At 44.7% G+C, this 19,193-nt stretch overlaps 2 protein-coding genes across 2 annotated transcripts in view; both read right to left on the reverse strand.

The window, feature by feature from the left end:
- The window catches only part of LOC141133842 (phospholipid scramblase 3-like), a 599,764-nt gene that overhangs the window by 414,364 nt on the left and 166,207 nt on the right, over positions 1–19,193 (reverse strand). The window lies entirely within an intron of this gene.
- LOC141134392 (NACHT, LRR and PYD domains-containing protein 3-like) overlaps positions 1–19,193 on the reverse strand; it is a 284,164-nt gene that overhangs the window by 261,007 nt on the left and 3,964 nt on the right. Inside the window, exon 3 of the mRNA XM_073623957.1 lies at positions 8,431–8,469. Within this exon, the coding sequence (XP_073480058.1) occupies positions 8,431–8,469 (39 nt within the window). The remainder of the gene's footprint in view (positions 1–8,430; positions 8,470–19,193) is intronic.

A 19,193-nucleotide genomic window follows, 5' to 3' on the forward strand; every position in this document is an offset into this window, starting at 1 on the left:
TATAAATCACACAAATAGGAAACATAAAGGGAATACAAAAACACTGAATTTCAAAAGAGCCAACTTCCCTAAACTACAAACCTTGCTAAAAGGCATAAATTGGGATAAAATATTAGGAACAAAGAACACGGAGGAGAGATGGGTTTGCTTTAAGAGCATATTAAATAAGGGCATTAGCCAATGCATCCCATTGGGTAATACATTTAAAAGAGCGAACAAAACCTCAGTAATCCGTCTCATTTGGGAGGGACGGCCATGCCAGATATAAAATTATACTATATAGCATCCCAACTATCCCAACATTTTCATATCGACAAAACTGACAAAGAAACCGTTCACCGTCCTTCTATGCCCACACAGATCATGACACACAACGGACCCTATAAGTGTAAAGTGTAATAGCGACGGGATCTAGAAGCACTCAACCAGTCAGAAGCTCTACCCTTTTATACCATTACAGACGGATTTGGGATATAGCCATGGATAAACTAGAAATTCCACTCATAAATGACTACACTCCATTATGGAATAATAAAAATTTATCTGAACTATCCCACATACCCAACTCAGAGTTTTGGAACATACGAGGAATACACTATCTAAATCATCTTATATTAGATGGAGAATCTAAAATCATTTAATAATTTACAGGACGCGTTTGCACTTTCGGATAATATGTTTTTCAGATACCTTCAGATCCGTCATGCTCTATCAGCACAATTTCCGGAGGCAACCCCACAATCCTTCCCTAACTCAATTATAGCTATAGTTAAAAGCACAGATCCTCAAAAGCTCATATCATCCTTTTATAATATGCTCATTGTCCCTTCCTCCACTAAATTGGCTTATGCTATTAAACCATGCTGGGAAAGAGAGGTGGGAGTAATAGAGGACGAGAAATGGAGTGAGGCTCTAGACAATTGTAAGGTTGTATCTCCAAAGCTTTCTGATAGATTGACACAAATTTATATCCTACATTGGTCATACCTCACGCCTCTCCGAATAGCTAGATATAAAAAAGATCATTCTAACTCCTGTCCAATGTGTATGCAAGATATAGGAGCATTCTTTCACTTAATATGGTCCTGCTCCATAATCCAGGAATTTTGGAAACAGATTGTTGACTTTATACATGATACCATGGGCTCACCCCTCACATTGAACCCTAAGACCTGTCTACTTGGGATATTTCCTGACCCTGAAATAGATAAATTTACGAAGATATTTTTACAAGAAACATTCTTCTTGGCCAGGAGAGTGATAGCAAGGAAATGGATGAGACAAACACCTCCTACCATAGCTGAGTGGATAACAGAGGTTAATGGGAGTCTCCCGTATAAAAAATTTCTTTACATTAACAGAGGTTGTCCTACTAAATATAACAAAATATGGGATAGGTGGCTAAATAAATCTAATACCTGTGATTATTGAACCCTATGGTATCCATTAACAAAGCACGAGTACCAATAAATAAATCTTGGACATACAATATGGCAAAATAACTGTATCCTGATATGTGTAATAGAATCAAACTCAGATAATTACCCCTAACATGTTAGTCTTTCATATTCTATATGCCAAAGTAAAATCTCCATAACAGGCAAAACTAACCTGTCTACATGTATCGGCAAAAAAAAAAAAAAAAAGATAAAAGAGATTTACTTCTTTATTGACAAATGTAACGCTAGCTCATATGTTGAATATTCTAATATCCGAACAAAGTGTATTGTACTTCATATTTGACTGTACTGCTTGTTTTTCTTAAATAAAAACCTTTTGATTGAAAAAAAAAATAAAATTTAAAAAATTAAAAAAAATAAAAAAAAAGAGCGAACAAAAGTCCTGGATGGCTTAACTCCAATGTAAAAATGCATATAAAAGCAAAGGAGAAGGCCTTCAAAAAATACAAGGTTGAGGGATCATTATCAGCATTCAGACTTTATAAAGAATGCAACAAGAAATGTAAGGGTGCAATTAGGACGGCTAAGATAGAACATGAAAGACACATAGCGGAGGAGAGCAAAAAAAATCCCAAGAGATTCTTTAAGTATGTAAACAGTAAAAAAGGGAGGACAGACCATATTGGCCCCATAAAGAATGAGGAAGGACATCTGGTTACAAAGGATGGGGAGATGGCGAAGGTGTTGAATTTATTCTTCTCCTCAGTCTTCATGAGGGAATTGGGGGGGGCTTCAGTAACCAAAACTGCAGTGTTCATCCTCATGACACATCACAGGAAGCACCTTCATGGTTAACAGAGGACAGAATTAAAATTAGACTTGAGAAACTTAACATTAATAAATCACCGGGACCAGATGGCTTGCATCCGAGGGTACTTAGGGAACTCAGTCAAGTGATTGCCAGACTGTTGTTCCTAATTTTTACAGTCTACTGACTGGAATGGTACCATCTGATTGGAGAAAAGCCAATGTGGCACCAATATTTAAAAAGGGCCCAAAATACATCCCTGGGAATTACAGACCAGTTAGCCTAACATCAATAGTATGTAAACTCTTGGAGGGGATGATAAGGGACTATATACAAGATTTTAGTAATGAGAACGGTATCATTAGCAGTAATCAGCATGGATTCATGAAGAATCATTCTTGCCAAACCAATCTACTAACCTTCTATGAGGAGGTGAGTTGCCAGCTAGATAAAGGAAGGCCCATAGACGTGGTGTATCTGGATTTTGCAAAAGCATTTGACACAGTTCCCCATAAACATTTACTGTACAAAATAAGGTCCGTTGGCATGGACCATAGGGTGAGTACATGGATTGAAAACTAGCTACAAGGGCGAGTTCAGAGGGTGGTGATAAATGGGGAGTACTCGGAATGGTCAGGGGTGGGTAGTGGGGTCCCCCAGGGTTCTGTGCTGGGACCAATCCTATTTAATTTGTTCATAAACAACCTGGAGGATGGGATAAACAGTTCAATCTCTTTATTTGCAGACGATACTAAGCTAAGCAGGGCAATAACTTCTCCGCAGGATGTGGAAACCTTGCAAAAAGATCTGAACAAATTAATGGGGTGGGCAACTACATGGCAAATGAGGTTCAATGTAGAAAAATGTAAAATAATGCATTTGGGTGGCAAAAATATGAATGCAATCTATAGACTGGGGGGAGAACCTCTGGGGGAATCTAGGATGGAAAAGGACCGGGGGGTCCTAGTAGATGATAGGCTGAGCAATGGCATGCAATGCCAAGCTGCTGCTAACAAAGCAAACAGAATATTGGCATTAAAAAGGGGATCAACTCCAGAGATAAAATGATAATTCTCCTGCTCTACAAGACTCTGGTCCGGCCGCACCTAGAGTATGCTGTCCAGTTCTGGGCACCAGTCCTCAGGAAGGATGTACTGGAAATGGAGCGAGTACAAAGAAGGTCAACAAAGCTAATAAAGGGTCTGGAGGATCTTAGTTATGAGGAAAGGTTGCGAGCACTGAACTTATTCTCTCTGGAGAAGAGACGCTTGAGAGGGGATATAACTTCAATATACAAATACCGTACTGGTGACCCCACAATAGGAATAAAACTTTTTCGCAGAAGAGAGTTTAACAAGACTCGTGCCCACTCATTAAAATTAGAAGAAAAGAGTTTTAACCTTAAACTACGTAGAGGGTTCTTTAGTGTAAGAGCGGCAAGAATGTGGAATTCCCTTCCACAGGCAGTGGTCTCAGCGGGGAGCATCGATAGCTTCAAGAAACTATTAGATAAGCACCTGAATGACCGCAACATACAGGGATATACAATGCAATACTGACACATAATCACACATAGGTTGGACTTGATGGACTTGTGTCTTTTTTCAACCTCACCTACTATGCAACTATGTGACTATGTAGTGTCCCTTTCACTGTATCTCCCCCATCAGTGTTCCCCTAATTAGAGGTACCTCCATCAGTGTCCCCCCTCACTGTAGCCCCCCATCAGTGTCCCGTCACTGTAGCTCCTCCATCAGTGTCCCGTCACTGTAGCTCCTCCATCAGTGTCCACTCACTGTAGCTCCTCCATCAGTGCCCCCTCACTGTAGCTCCCCCATCAGTGTTCCCCCACTGTATGTCACCCAACAGTGTTCCCCCACTGTATCTCCCCCATCAAAGTCCCCCTCACTGTAGCTCCTCCATCAGTGTCCCCCTCACTGTATCTCCCCCATCAGTGTTCCCCTAATTAGAGGTACCTTCATCAGTGTCCCGCCTCACTGTAGCTTCCCCATCAGTGTCCCCTCACTGTAGCTCCTCCATCAGTGTCCCCTCACTGTAGCTCCCCCATCAGTGTTCCCCCACTGTATGTCACCCAACAGTGTTTCCCCACTGTATCTCCCCCATCAAAGTCCCCCTCACTGTAGCTCCTCCATTAGTGTCCCCCTCATTGTAGCTCCCCCATCAGTGTCCACCTCACTGTAGCTCCCCCATAAGTGTTCCCCCCACTGTATGTCACCCATCAGTGTTCCCCCACTGTATCTCACCCTCACCCATCAGTGTCCCTCTCACTGTAGCTCCTCCATGAGTGTCCACTTACTGTAGCTCCCCCATCAGTGTCCCCCTCACTGTAGCTCCCCCATCAGTGTCCACCTCACTGTTGCTCCCCCATATGTGTTTTTTTCACCCCACTGTATCTCAACCATCAGTGTTACCCCACTATATCTCACCCATCAGTGTCCCTCTCACTGTAGCTCCTCCATCAGTGTCCACTTACTGTAGCTCCCCTATCAGTGTCCCCCTCACTGTAGCTCCCCCATCAGTGTCCTGCTCACTGTAGCTCACTGTAGCTCCCCCATCAGTGCCCCTCCCATTAGAGGTACCTCCACCAGTGACCCCTCACTGTAGCTCCATCATCAGTATCCCCCTCATTAGAGGTACCTCCATCAATGTCCCTTAAAACTGACACCTGGGAACAGACACAGTGTCCCCCACCTTAAATTCCTTTAATCCTTTGGACCATATTGAAGACTGGATGGGAGGCGTGCAGTTGATGGGATGTAGAGAGCAGGACTCAGTGGGTGGGGCTTAATGGGTGGGACACTGTAGGAGGGGTTTAGAGGGCAGGACTCGATGGGCTTGGTATCAGTGTTTTTTCTTTTAAATGCAGCGAGGTTAGTGCAGTTCTCCTCTACTGAATGCTGGCGGTAGACCAACCATGTGGCTGGCTGCTAGACGCCAGGCAGCCCTAGCAACCAACCACTAATGCTGAGTAGGGATGAGCTTCGAGTTCGAGTCGAACTCATGTTCGACTCGAACATTGGCTGTTCGCAAGTTCACCGAACAGCGAACAATTTGGGGTGTTCGCGGCAAATTCGAATGCCGCGGAACACCCTTTAAAAGTCTATGGGAGAAATCAAAAGTGCTAATTTTAAAGGCTAATATGCAAGTTATTGTCATAAAAAGTGTTTGGGGACCTGGGTCCTGCCCCAGGGGACATGGATCAATGCAAAAAAAAGTTTTAAAAACGGCCGTTTTTTCAGGAGCAGTGATTTTAATAATGCTTAAAGTCAATCAATAAAAGTGTAATATCCCTTTAAATTTCGTACCTGGGGGGTGTCTATAGTGTGCCTGTAAAGGGGCGCATGTTTCCTGTGTTTAGAACAGTCTGACAGCAAAATGACATTTTGAAGGAAAAAACTCATTTAAAACTACCCGCGGCTATTGCATTGCCGACAATACACATAGAAGTTCATTGATAAAAACGGCATGGGAATTCCCCAAAGGGGAACCCCGAACCAAAATTAAAAAAAAAAAATGACGTGGGAGTCCTCCTAAATTCCATACCAGGCCCTTCAGGTCTGGTATGGATATTAAGGGGAACCCCGGCCAAAATTTAAAAAAAAAAATGACGTGGGGTTCCCCCTAAATTCCATACCAGACCCTTCAGGTCTGGTATGGATTTTAAGGGGAACCCCGCGCCAAAAAAAAAAAAAAAAACGGCGTGGGGTCCCCCCAAAAATCCATACCAGACCCTTATCCGAGCACGCAACCTGGCAGGCCGCAGGAAAAGAGGGGGGGACGAGAGTGCGGCCCCCCCTCCCTCCTGAACCGTACCAGGCCACATGCCCTCAACATTGGGAGGGTGCTTTGGGGTAGCCCCCCAAAACACCTTGTCCCCATGTTGATGAGGACAAGGGCCTCATCCCCACAACCCTGGCCGGTGGTTGTGGGGGTCTGCGGGCGGAGGGCTTATCGGAATCTGGAAGCCCCCTTTAACAAGGTGACCCCCAGATCCCACCCCCCCCTGTGTGAAATGGTAAGGGGGTACATAAGTACCCCTACCATTTCACGAAGAAAGTGTCAAAAATGTTAAAAATGACAAGAGACAGTTTTTGACAATTCCTTTATTTAAATACTTCTTCTTTCTTCTATCTTCCTTCATCTTCTGGTTCTTCTGGTTCTTCTGGCTCTTCTGGTTCTTCCTCCGGCGTTCTCGTCCAGCATCTCCTCCGCGGCGTCTTCTGTCTTCTTCTCCTCGGGCCGCTCCGCACCCATGGCATGGGGGGGAGGCTCCCGCTCTTCTCTTCTTCTTTTCTTCTCTTCTTCTCTTCTTCTTTTCTTCTTTTCTTCTCCGGGCCACTCCGCAATCCATGCTGGCATGGAGGGAGGCTCCCGCTGTGTGACGGCGCTCCTCGTCTGACAGTTCTTAAATAACGGGGGGGCGGGGCCACCCGGTGACCCCGCCCCCCTCTGACGCACGGTGACTTGACGGGACTTCCCTGTGGCATTCCCCGTGACGTCACAGGGAAGTCCCGTCAAGTCACCGTGCGTCAGAGGGGGGCGGGGTCACCGGGTGGCCCCGCCCCCCCGTTATTTAAGAACTGTCAGACGAGGAGCGCCGTCACACAGCGGGAGCCTCCCTCCATGCCAGCATGGATTGCGGAGCGGCCCGGAGAAGAAAAGAAGAAAAGAAGAAGAGAAGAAGAGAAGAAAAGAAGAAGAGAAGAGCGGGAGCCTCCCCCCCATGCCATGGGTGCGGAGCGGCCCGAGGAGAAGAAGACAGAAGACGCCGCGGAGGAGATGCTGGACGAGAACGCCGGAGGAAGAACCAGAAGAGCCAGAAGAACCAGAAGAACCAGAAGATGAAGGAAGATAGAAGAAAGAAGAAGTATTTAAATAAAGGAATTGTCAAAAACTGTCTCTTGTCATTTTTAACATTTTTGACACTTTCTTCGTGAAATGGTAGGGGTACTTATGTACCCCCTTACCATTTCACACAGGGGGGGGGCCGGGATCTGGGGGTCACCTTGTTAAAGGGGGCTTCCAGATTCCGATAAGCCCTCCGCCCGCAGACCCCCACAACCACCGGCCAGGGTTGTGGGGATGAGGCCCTTGTCCTCATCAACATGGGGACAAGGTGTTTTGGGGGGCTACCCCAAAGCACCCTCCCAATGTTGAGGGCATGTGGCCTGGTACGGTTCAGGAGGGAGGGGGGGCCGCACTCTCGTCCCCCCCTTTTTTCCTGCGGCCTGCCAGGTTGCGTGCTCGGATAAGGGTCTGGTATGGATTTTTGGGGGGACCCCACGCCGTTTTTTTTTTTTTTTTTGGCGCGGGGTTCCCCTTAAAATCCATACCAGACCTGAAGGGTCTGGTATGGAATTTAGGGGGAACCCCACGTCATTTTTTTTTTTAATTTTGGCCGGGGTTCCCCTTAATATCCATACCAGACCTGAAGGGCCTGGTATGGAATTTAGGAGGACTCCCACGTCATTTTTTTTTTTAAATTTTGGTTCGGGGTTCCCCTTTGGGGAATTCCCATGCCGTTTTTATCAATGAACTTCTATGTGTATTGTCGGCAATGCAATAGCCGCGAGTAGTTTTAAATGAGTTTTTTCCTTCAAAATGTCATTTTGCTGTCAGACTGTTCTAAACACAGGAAACATGCGCCCCTTTACAGGCATACTATAGACACCCCCCAGGTACGAAATTTAAAGGGATATTACACTTTTATTGTTTGACTTTAAGCATTATTAAAATCACTGCTCCTGAAAAAACGGCCGTTTTTAAAACTTTTTTTTGCATTGATCCATGTCCCCTGGGGCAGGACCCAGGTCCCCAAACACTTTTTATGACAATAACTTTCATATAAGCCTTTAAAATTAGCACTTTTGATTATTCATGTTCGTGTCCCATAGACTTTAACGGTGTTCGCATGTTCGAACGAACTTTTTTCCTGTTCGCATGTTCTGGTGCGAACCGAACAGGGGGGTGTTCGGCTCATCCCTAATGCTGAGTACTGGCTACAGAGCTGGCTGTGGGACACAAGGCGGATCGGAGCTGTACTCTGGGATTTTGTGGGGGAATGCAGCATGCCAATATGACAGGGGAGCCACATAGGCCTCCTGGAGCTAGGGGTGGGAATGCAAATGCGACCCCTGTGACCCCTGATGCTACGCCCATGTCCAGAAGAAATTTCATATCAAACATGGATGTCCTACTAACCTGATAATCTGTTGTCTTGTGTCATCTTCTTCAGTTTGCCTGGAAAAGAAAAATATATACTGTATTTAGGTGGATTCACAGGACACAAGACTCATCAAACCACACTTATGGGGGTCTCTATGGAATACAGCCACAAACGTGGAAGTTCTGTGATAAAGGCAAAGGGCTGTAATTGAATTACACTGTCCAGCATGCTGAGTGACTATGTGAAGTCATGGGTGGATATTAATAAAGCAAATTAGTAATGCAGTTAGATGGAAATCAGGATTCCTCCAAAGTCTCTGTGACAGGCTTACTGTGTATTTGTGACCCTGTGTGTCTGGATTCCTGGGCAGACAACTGCAACAGATTTATTACCGAAGATGAGACAGATTTTCACTCTAAACAGACACAGAGCTGAGAATTTAGCAGAGGAGCCATGTGTTCTCTGTCCTTTGGGAAGAAGTCTAGTCAGGAACTGAGGGCTGTGACCCTGAAATGGGAATTAGGAAATAAGCAGAGGACATAATACAATTATCATCAGTACCACATAGGGTTGAGCTTCGAGTTCGAGTCTAACTCATGTTTGACTCGAATATCGGCTGTTCACCAGTACACCACACAGCGAACAATTTGGGGTGTACGCGGCAAATTCGAAAGCCGCGGAACACCCTTTAAAAGTCTATGGGAGAAATCAAAAGTGCTAATTTTAAAGGCTTATATGCATGGTATTGTTATAAAAAGTGTTTGGGGACCTGGGTCCTGCCCCAGGGGACATGGATCAATGCAAAAAGAAGTTTTAAAAACGGCTGTTTTTTCAGGAGCAGTGATTTTAATAATGCTTAAAGTGAAACAATAAAAGTGTAATATTCCTTTAAATTTCGTACCTGGGGGTGTCTATAGTATGCCTGTAAAGGGGCACATGTTTCCCGTGTTTAGAATAGTCTGACAGCAAAATGACATTTTAAAGGAAAAAAAGTAATTTAAAACTACTCGCGGCTATAATGAATTGTCGGTTCGACAGTACACATAAAAGTTCATTGATAAAAACACCATGGAAATTCCCCACAGGGGAACCGCGAACCAAAAAAAAAAAAATTATGGAGAAGAAATGGACTTTAAGGCATAAAGCCTTGGGACTTTAAAGGTGTCTGAATTGTGAGAGTTTTCAGAAATTTATTCCTAATTAAACATATTGGTTAAAAGATAGAAATTTTATTACAGCAATTAAAAAAAGCCATAGACAGGCTATAACAGTACACAATTAACAAAATTAATAAAATACAGTTACAATGCCTAATATGGATACCACTTTGTTCTCAACATGTTTCGCTCAGTGGAGCTTCTTCAGGAGATATGGTATATGGCATCAATTAAACTAAAATTACATAAGAGGAAAAGAAAAACAAATCAATATAGTGAAATTTCATCATATGCATAATATAATATTGTATGCTAACAGTTGCTCATCGGCATACTTCGATGTTGGGGTAAATAGAAAATAAAAAATGAAAAATAAATAAAAAATGAATAAAATTACATAAGTGATGCATTAAACAATATACCTAATTTGTTATTAAAAAAAATAGATAATTATGTTTAGTATAAGTGCTGAGTTACTACTAAAGATGAAAACCTTGCCAAAAATTATAACCTTATAAACTTACACTTGGAACTGAAAGGTCACAAGTATTGGAAACACTTAGATTCATGAATTGCCTTCTCCCACTGGGTTCCTACCCCCAAGAAAAGCTTGCAGAGACAGTACATATGCGTGTAGAATTATTGATGTCCTTTTCTATGAAAGAAAAGACAAATGAATAGAGAAAAAAAGAAAAGAAAAACATATTTCTATGAATGTAATAAAAATAATTAAATAAGTATTCTCAGATGGAGAAACTCTTTTGTAATAATAAATATATACTTTCCCTTGATGGTACTTTAATAGAATCAATCTTATTATATAGATGGCATCCCTAGTGTTTATTTGGACCAGAACACTTTTGTGATGGGATGTATAAGATAAAAGAGGCTGTATTTCAAAGAGGCTGTAGGGGTCTGGAGAGGAGGGGATCGGTATCCACCAGTGTCCAAACTGAGCCCTAGGCATAATCAAAAATACATGGCTGCCGCACAGAAAGTGCACCTACCTTTATCCAGTGTAAGCCGGGATTAGGGTGAATGAACAGGGAAGGAACCACAACGAAAGGAGGGAAGGTTCTTTCCTTCCCTGTTCATTCACCCTTATCCCGGCTTACACTAGATAAAGGTAGGTGCACTTTCTGTGCGGCAGCCATGTATATGCCATCTATATAATAACATTGATTCTATTAAAGTACCATCAAGGGAAAGTATATATTTATTATTACAAAAGAGTTTCTCCATCTGAGAATACTTATTTAATTATTTTTATTACATTCATAGAAATATGTTTTTCTTTTCTTTTTTTCTCTATTCATTTGTCCTTTCTTTCATAGAAAAGGACATCAATAATTCTACACGCATATGTACTGTCTCTGCAAGCTTTTCTTGGGGGTAGGAACCCAGTGGGAGAAGGCAATTCATGAATCTAAGTGTTTCCAATACTTGTGACCTTTCAGTTCCAAGTGTAAGTTTATAAGGTTATAATTTTTGGCAAGGTTTTCATCTTTAGTAGTAACTCAGCACTTATACTAAACATAATTATCTATTTTTTTTAATAACAAATTAGGTATATTGTTTAATGCATCACTTATGTAATTTTATTTATTTTTTATTTATTTTTCATTTTTTATTTTCTATTTACCCCAACATCGAAGTATGCCGATGAGCAACTGTTAGCATACAATATTATATTATGCATATGATGAAATTTCACTATATTGATTTGTTTTTCTGTTCCTCTTATGTAATTTTAGTTTAATTGATGCCATATACCATATCTCCTGAAGAAGCTCCACTGAGCGAAACATGTTGAGAACAAAGTGGTATCCATATTAGGCATTGTAACTGTATTTTATTAATTTTGTTAATTGTGTACTGTGATAGCCTGTCTATGGCTTTTTTTAATCGCTGTAATAAAATTTATATCTTTTAACCAATATGTTTAATTGGGAATACATTTCTGAAAACTCTCACAATTCAGACACCTTTAAAGTCCCAAGGCTTTATGCCTTAAAGTCCATTTCTTCTCTATAAATGAATATTTGGGATGTGGTGTCATAAATTTTGGTTTTCCTTTGTTTCATTCTTTACCAAAAAAAAAAAAAATGCGTGGGGGTCCCCCTAAATTCCATACCAGGCCCTTCAGGTCTGGTATGGATATTAAGGGGAACCCCGCGCCAAAATTAAAAAAAAATGGAGTGGGGGTCCCCCTCAAAATCTATACAGACCCTTCAGGTCTGGTATAGATTTTAAAGGGAACTCCACGCCAACATTTTAAAAAAATGGCGTGGGGTCCCCCAAAAATCCATACCAGACCCTTATCCAAGCACGCAACCTGGCAGGCTGCAGGAAAAGAGGGGGGACGAGAGAGCGACCCCCTCCTGAACCGTTCCAGGCCACATGCCCTCAACATTGGGAGGGTTCTTTGAGGTAGCCCCACAAAGCACCTTGTCCCCATGTTGATGGGGAGAAGGGCCTCATCCCCACAACCCTTGCCCGGTGATTGTGGGAGTCTGCGGGCGGGGGGCTTATCAGAATCTGGAAGCCCCTTTAACAAGGGGATCCTCAGTTCCCGCCCCCCTGTGTGAATTGGTAATGAGGTACAAATGTACCCCTACCATTTCACAAAAAAAGTGTCAAAAAGGTTAAAAAACACAAGAGACGGTTTTTGACAAGTCCTTTATTAATTTCTTCTTCTTTCGGCCTCTTCTTCAATCCTCTTTTTTCTAGTGTTCCTTCGGTGTTCTTCTCCCTCCATCTTCTTCATCTTCTTTTTCTCCGCTCTTCTCGTCCCACATTTTCCTCCAGGCTTCTTCTCTGCTCCGTCCGCACGATCCGCCTCAGTGGGAGTCTTCAGCCGCGTGACACTTCGCTTCTTCTAACATTTCTTATATAGCGGAGGGTGGGGCCACTGGTGACCCCGCCCTCTTCTGACGCACGGGAAATTCACGGGACTCGCCCCCCTCTGACAACACGGGGGAGAGCCACAGGGAAGTCCCGTGAATTCCCTGTGCGTCAGAGGAGGGCAGGGTCACCGGGTGGCCCCACCCTCTGTTATATAAAAAATGTCAGAGAAAGCTAAGCGTCACACGGCTGAAGACTCCCACTGAGGCGGATCGTGCGGACAGAGTGGAGAAGAAGCCTGGAGGAAGATGCGGGACGAGAAGAGCGGAGGAAGAAGAAGATGGAGAAGAAGAAGATGAAAGGGGGCGCATGTGCCGAGGCTCTGAGTATGGCGGTGTAGGACCGGAGCTCCGCACAGAGCCGGCCTTACAGCGAAAATAAGAGGCAGGTAACGTCTGTCAGGAGTTCCCAAAATAATGGGAACAGGTAGAGGAGACCCCAGGGCACCTCTCTATATTAATAAGGAAAGAAGAAAAAGCCCTGAATTCTGTCTTAGAGACCTTTGAAAAGCGAGTCATTTTCCACAAATGGCAGCAGCACCTCAGATAACAGTTCAGTCAACAGCTGAAGTTTCCACAGCAGGCAGACAAATTGTTAACCCCGCGACTCTCTCCTATGTTCCACAATTATCGGGCTTAGTTAGTTCCCTCTCTTAACATGTCATCTCCTGAAACTACAGTAACTTTGATAGAATGTACTGTGGGGCTTATGGGAATGCCCTCACTGGATGCTAACCCCATTCACCCTGACTCTATAACTGCACAAACAGTGCAGGCTCCTGAGGTAACTTTTAATTGAATTAATTAATTTAACTGAATTGTTTGCTAAAATCTCTGAGTTGCTGGACAAAGGACTAACCCAAAATGCTGACATGATTACAGGGGAAATAAGGGCAGATTTCCACACCCTGGGAAACAGAATTGAACATGTAGAACACAAGCTAGATGTCACTATCTCCAGGGCAACTCAGAATACTGATCATTTGCAGTGTATGCAAGAACAGCTTGACACTGCTCAGGCTCAGATCGATGACCTTGAGAATCGATCGAGGAGAGATAGTTTTCGGATCAGGGGATTACCAGAAACAATTTCTGATATACAAACTGCGGTTCAAGTTATTATCAAATCCTTGATCCCTTCAGTTCCGGCTCATAAATTAGAACTGGATAGGGCACACAGGTCCCTTGGCCCACCGAGGAAGGATGGATCCCCAAGAGACATTGTAGTAAAACCGCATTGTTATTCTATCAAGGAAGAAGTGATGAAGAGATCTCATCAACAGTAACAGAGTCGGTATCAATGGTCAGACATCCAAATATTTGCCGACATTTCCCCTTACACCATCCAAAAGAGACAATCATTGAAACCCCTCTTGGCAGCACTCACCAAGAAAGACATAAAATACCATTGGGCCTTTCCGTTTGCCCTGAAATTTACCTACAAAGGTAAACAGCATGCATTCCATAGCTTTCCAGAGGGTGAACGTCTGCTGCTGGACCTGAAGTTCATTACACATGAATCTGAAATGGAAACTGCACCCACACCACAGGGTTCAGCTAAACGTCAATCCCCTACAAGCCCACCTTCTTCACGTTGGGGTAAAGCTAAATATGGGAGAATCAAGGATAATCTTTTACCCTGATGAGGGGACTCATAACTCTTCTGTGTGAAATTTTCAATTTCCTTTTTTCTTGCCGTGTTCCTCAGGCGAAAATTGTTTTTTGTTCACAAAATATTGTATCTAGACTGACTTGATTCTTATTAAATGGAACCATTGCAGGAATACAGTCTCTACATAGTTTTTCTAAGTCAAAGACTTTGCCACTCATATTAAAAAATAGTCAGTTTTGACTCAACGTTATTTTCATTGCTTCCCCTAGCTAGATAGTTTAGTCTGCTATATCAAAAGGGGGCTCCTGTTAGCTGGTCCTGCACTTTGAAAGTTTTACAATTTTTTCATACACTGTCACTGGCCGGTACTGATACATTGTGCCTCCATCTATTACTCAAACCAGTTGTTTGCTGCTTTGAGTGGTAGGCAGTGGCGGACCTACCGCCATAGCGACACACGCGGTCGCTATGGGGCCCGCAGCCAAGAAGGGGCCCGATGAGTGGCGTTGGTAGGTGGGTGTGGGCCGCACTGGGTGACACCCGCCAGAGGGGTGACACCATTAGGTAGCGGCAGCCGCACTGCTCGCTGTCCCTCAGCGGTGCGGACCAAAGCCACCTCCCCTCCTCTCTGTTTACATCCACAGAGGAGGAGGAGGAGCCTGCGCTCGAGCCTCGAGGGACACACCACTGTGTGTATCTGGAGACTGTCAGCGCTGTTCTGAGGTATGTAAGGGGGGGCGCTTCTTTACTGCTGGGGGGTGTCTGCACTGCTGGGGGGTGTCTGCAATGCTGGGGGGTGGTCTACACTGGGGGGGTTGTCTGTACTGCTGGGGGGGTCCTGCACTGAGGGGGGGTGTCTGTACTGCTGGGGGGGTCCTGCACTGAAGGGGGGTGTCTGTACTGCTGGGGGGGTCCTGCACTGAGGGGTGGTGTCTGTACTGCTGGGGGGTCCTGCACTGAGGGGGGGTGTCTGTACTGCTGGGGGGGTCCTGCACTGAGGGGGGGTCTCTACTGCTGGGGGGGTCCTGCACTGAGGGGGGTGTCTGTACTGATGGGGGGGTCCTGCACTGAGGGGGGGTGTCTGTCCTGCTGGGGGGGTCTGCACTGAGGTGGGGGTGTCTGCACTGAGGGGGGTCTGTAATGCTGGGGGGGTCTGCACTGGGGGGGTGTCTGTACTGATGGGGGTCTGCACTGAGGGGGGTCTGTAATGCTGGGGGGATGTCTGTACTGATGGGGGTCTGCACTGAGGGGGGTCTGTAATGCTGGGGGGTGTCTGTACTGATGAGGATCTGCTCTGAGGGGGGGTCTGTAATGCTGGGGGGTCTGCACTGCTGGGGGGATCTGTACTACTGAGGGGGTCTGCACTGAGGGGGGTCTGCACTGCTGGGGGTGTCTGCACTGAGAGGGGTGTCTGTAATGCAGGGGGGTCTGTAATGCTGGGGGGGTCTGCACTGGGGGGTGTCTGTACTGAGGGGGGTCTGCACTGGGGGGATGTCTGTACTGCTGGGGGGGTTGGGTCCTGCACTAGGGGTGTCTGTACTGCTGGGGGGTCTGCACTGAGGTATTGGGTGTCTGTACTGATGTGGGTATGCATGTGTGTCTTTCAGGGGCTGCATACTAGGGCTGGGGAAAAATCGATTTGAATCTTGAATCGAGTTGAGATTTAAATCTGTACTGCTGGGGGGTCCTGCACTGAGGGGGGGTGTCTGTACTGCTGGGGGGGTCCTGCACTGAGGGGGGATCTCTACTGCTGGGGGGTCCTGCACTGAGGGGGGTGTCTGTACTGCTGGGGGGGTCCTGCACTGAGGTGGGGTGTCTGTACTGATGGGGGGGTCCTGCACTGAGGGGGGGTGTCTGTACTGCTGGGGGGGTCTGCACTGAGGTGGGGGTGTCTGCACTGAGGGGGGTCTGTAATGCTGGGGGGGTCTGCACTGGGGGGGTGTCTGTACTGATGGGGGTCTGCACTGAGGGGGGTCTGTAATGCTGGGGGGGGTGTCTGTACTGATGGGGGTCTGCACTGAGGGGGGTCTGTAATGCTGGGGGGTGTCTGTACTGATGAGGGTCTGCACTGAGGTGGGCTCTGTAATGCTGGGGGGTCTGCACTGCTGGGGGGGTCTGTACTACTGAGGGGGTCTGCACTGAGGGGGGTCTGCACTGCTGGGGGTGTCTGCACTGAGAGGGGTGTCTGTAATGCAGGGGGTTCTGTAATGCTGGGGGGGTCTGCACTGGGGGGTGTCTGTACTGAGGGGGGTCTGCACTGGGGGGAATGTCTGTACTGCTGGGGGGGTTGGGTCCTGCACTGAGGGGTGTCTGTACTGCTGGGGGGGTCTGCACTAAGGTATTGGGTGTCTGTACTGATGTGGGTATGCATGTGTGTCTTTCAGGGGCTGCATACTAGGGCTGGGGAAAAATCGATTTGAATCTTGAATCGAGTTGAGATTTAAATCGATTCAAATTTTCAGCAGATCGATTTTTTCTGATTTTTTTTATTTTCACCAGGAATCGAGTTTTTTTTTTTTGATAGACACCGCGGCAGTCCTGAGGAGCTGCGGGCAGGAGTTTTTAGGCGAGGCCGCTGCTTCGGCCTAGTCCGCGAGGCCGGACGCCGCGGACTAGGATGAAGCCGCGGCCTCGCCTAAAAACTCCTGTCCGCAGCTCCTCAGGACTGCCGCGGTGTCTATCAAAAAAAAAAAAACTCGATTCAAATCGTGAATTGAGTTTTTTTTTTTTTTTAAATCGCACATTTTTTTGGGAGAAAATCGCCCAGCTCTGCTGCATACAGTATACTGCATACTTTGTTGTTTGAAATTAATATAAGCTGCCTGGGTACTGTGCCACATGGGTGTGGTAATCTGTTGTTCAATGGCATTAGTTCATTTTTTTTTATTGTGGGGTGAGGGGGGGGGCATACAACATTTTGCTATGGGGCCCTGTGATTTCTAGTTACGCCCCTGGTGGTAGGTTACTAGCCCTTTTTATAGGCCGTTTATATTGTTATGAATGAGAGGAGGGAGTCTTATGCCTCCCCCCATTCTGGGCCTGGTTATGGCCTTTCTGTACTTTATATATTAATGATGTCTCTCTATGTCTAATCCTTTTTTTCTTCTTTCCTTCTAACTTCTTTTCTCTTCTAGCCTACCTGCCGATGAGATATCCCTATGAGGTGTATTTAGAAGTGTTACTCCTAATAATAGTAAATGATCTTGTCTTGTCTACCTTTTCTACCACATGGAATTGAATGGGGTAGGTGACTGTGAATTGACGAGTTATTGTGAGTTATTGTGAGTTATTTTCCTTTTGCTCCATGGCTGATAGTAATGCTACTTCTTCCCCTCTACGTATTATCTCTCATAACACTCAGGGTTTGAATTCCCTAGTCAAGAGACGGAAAGACTTTCAGGTATATCGTGCTCATCACATTGATGTAGTTCTCTTACAGCAAACTCATTTTCCACTGCAGTACACCCCCTCGTTTTGCACACTTCCCAGTATTTTATTTGGCTAATGCTGAAAACAAAATGAAGGAAGTAGCGACTATATTTTCTAAACAATGCAAATTTAATTTTAAGATGGAACATAGGGACCCGGAGGGGAGGTTCTTACTGGTTAAGGGTACGATTGATGATAAGTTATTTACTTTTATTTCTTACTATGCTCCTAATAAAGGGCAAATACAGTTCTTTAGACAACTGTTCAAGACCCTAGGCCCACTTATGGAAGGTGTAATAATTATAGGAGGTGATTCTAATACAGCCTTTGACACTGGTCTGGATAAATCTAATCCACTTAAAGCACATTCAGTTAGACCCAGTCGAGCTAGTTTACAAATAGCGCAAATAATTTTTCAGTATGGTTTAACTGACATTTGGAGGGAACTAAATCCAAACATACGAGATATTTCTCACTATTCAAATCCACACCAGTCTTATTCGCGTATAGATCACATTCTTGTCTCTATACATCATATTCCATTGGCCATTACATCCTCTATCTTAGATGTAGCTTGGTCAGACCATTCTATGGTTCTATTAACCATAAGAAGAGATAATTGTGGAAAACATGCTTCTCATTGTGAAACGAATAAATACAGCGCTGGCAATAGAACAACACTCAAAAAATATATATAAATAAATACACGAGAAGATAACTGTATAGATAATGGTGTGATCATGAATAAATTACACCTATTGTATAAACGCTAGGCTAAAACATGTGACGTAAATAAACATACTGGCAAGAAAAAATCTAAAAAGACATAATGCCAGCATGGACAAAGTGACAAAGTGACAATGAATTAACACACATGAAGTGACATAAACTGGAATAATGTGCAAATTCCTGGAAAAAAAAAAATCCCGCTGACCAGCGATGGTAGGCTATAACCCTCAGCCTATAATAACAATCGGTCACCTGAAATGTTGCAGTTCAAAAGGCAAATGGGATGGAACCTGGATCGTTGTCAATGGGATACATGTTTGGAAGTGCAGGACATCATATTCCACCCAAAAACAAAAGAAGATGATATGGTGAAGTACTGTGGAGAAATATTCAAATGCGCTTAGCAGCACTACTCACAAGATCAGGATTGCAAACAGGCATTCAGAAAACCTCCGCGATCGCCGCTGATAGCGTGCGTTCCACGGAAGACAGGAAACAGCGTCCAATGCTTCTCATTGAACTCTTAATCAATCTATTTTGAAGGATCCCATTATAGTGTCTGAAATACAGGGGGCTCTGCAGGAATACTTTTGCCTTAATGATGTGGGTGATATTTCTGCAGAAACTCTATGGGCGGCGCGCAAGGTGACCATTAGAGGCAAACTAATACAAATTTCAGCAGGACGAAAGAGAGAGAGGATGTCAGAATTAGAGAGATTGGAGAATGAGTTTACTATTTTATGCAAACATCATAAAAGAGATCCCTCCAGTGTCCCTATTTCCAAGCTGGATGCTGCTCTAGTGGCCCTAAATTTGGCTCTTACAACAAAGGAGGATAAATCTATGGGATGGACGGGGCCAAGTTTTGCCAGACTAAAGACAAAATAGGAACCATGCTAGTTCATAAATTGTCACCCATGCTTCCCTCACACGCCCTTCCTAAAATCAAACAGGCGGATGGTACCTTT

The sequence above is a fragment of the Aquarana catesbeiana genome, linkage group LG03, assembly GCF_042186555.1.
Source record: "Aquarana catesbeiana isolate 2022-GZ linkage group LG03, ASM4218655v1, whole genome shotgun sequence".
Lineage (NCBI taxonomy): Eukaryota > Metazoa > Chordata > Amphibia > Anura > Ranidae > Aquarana > Aquarana catesbeiana.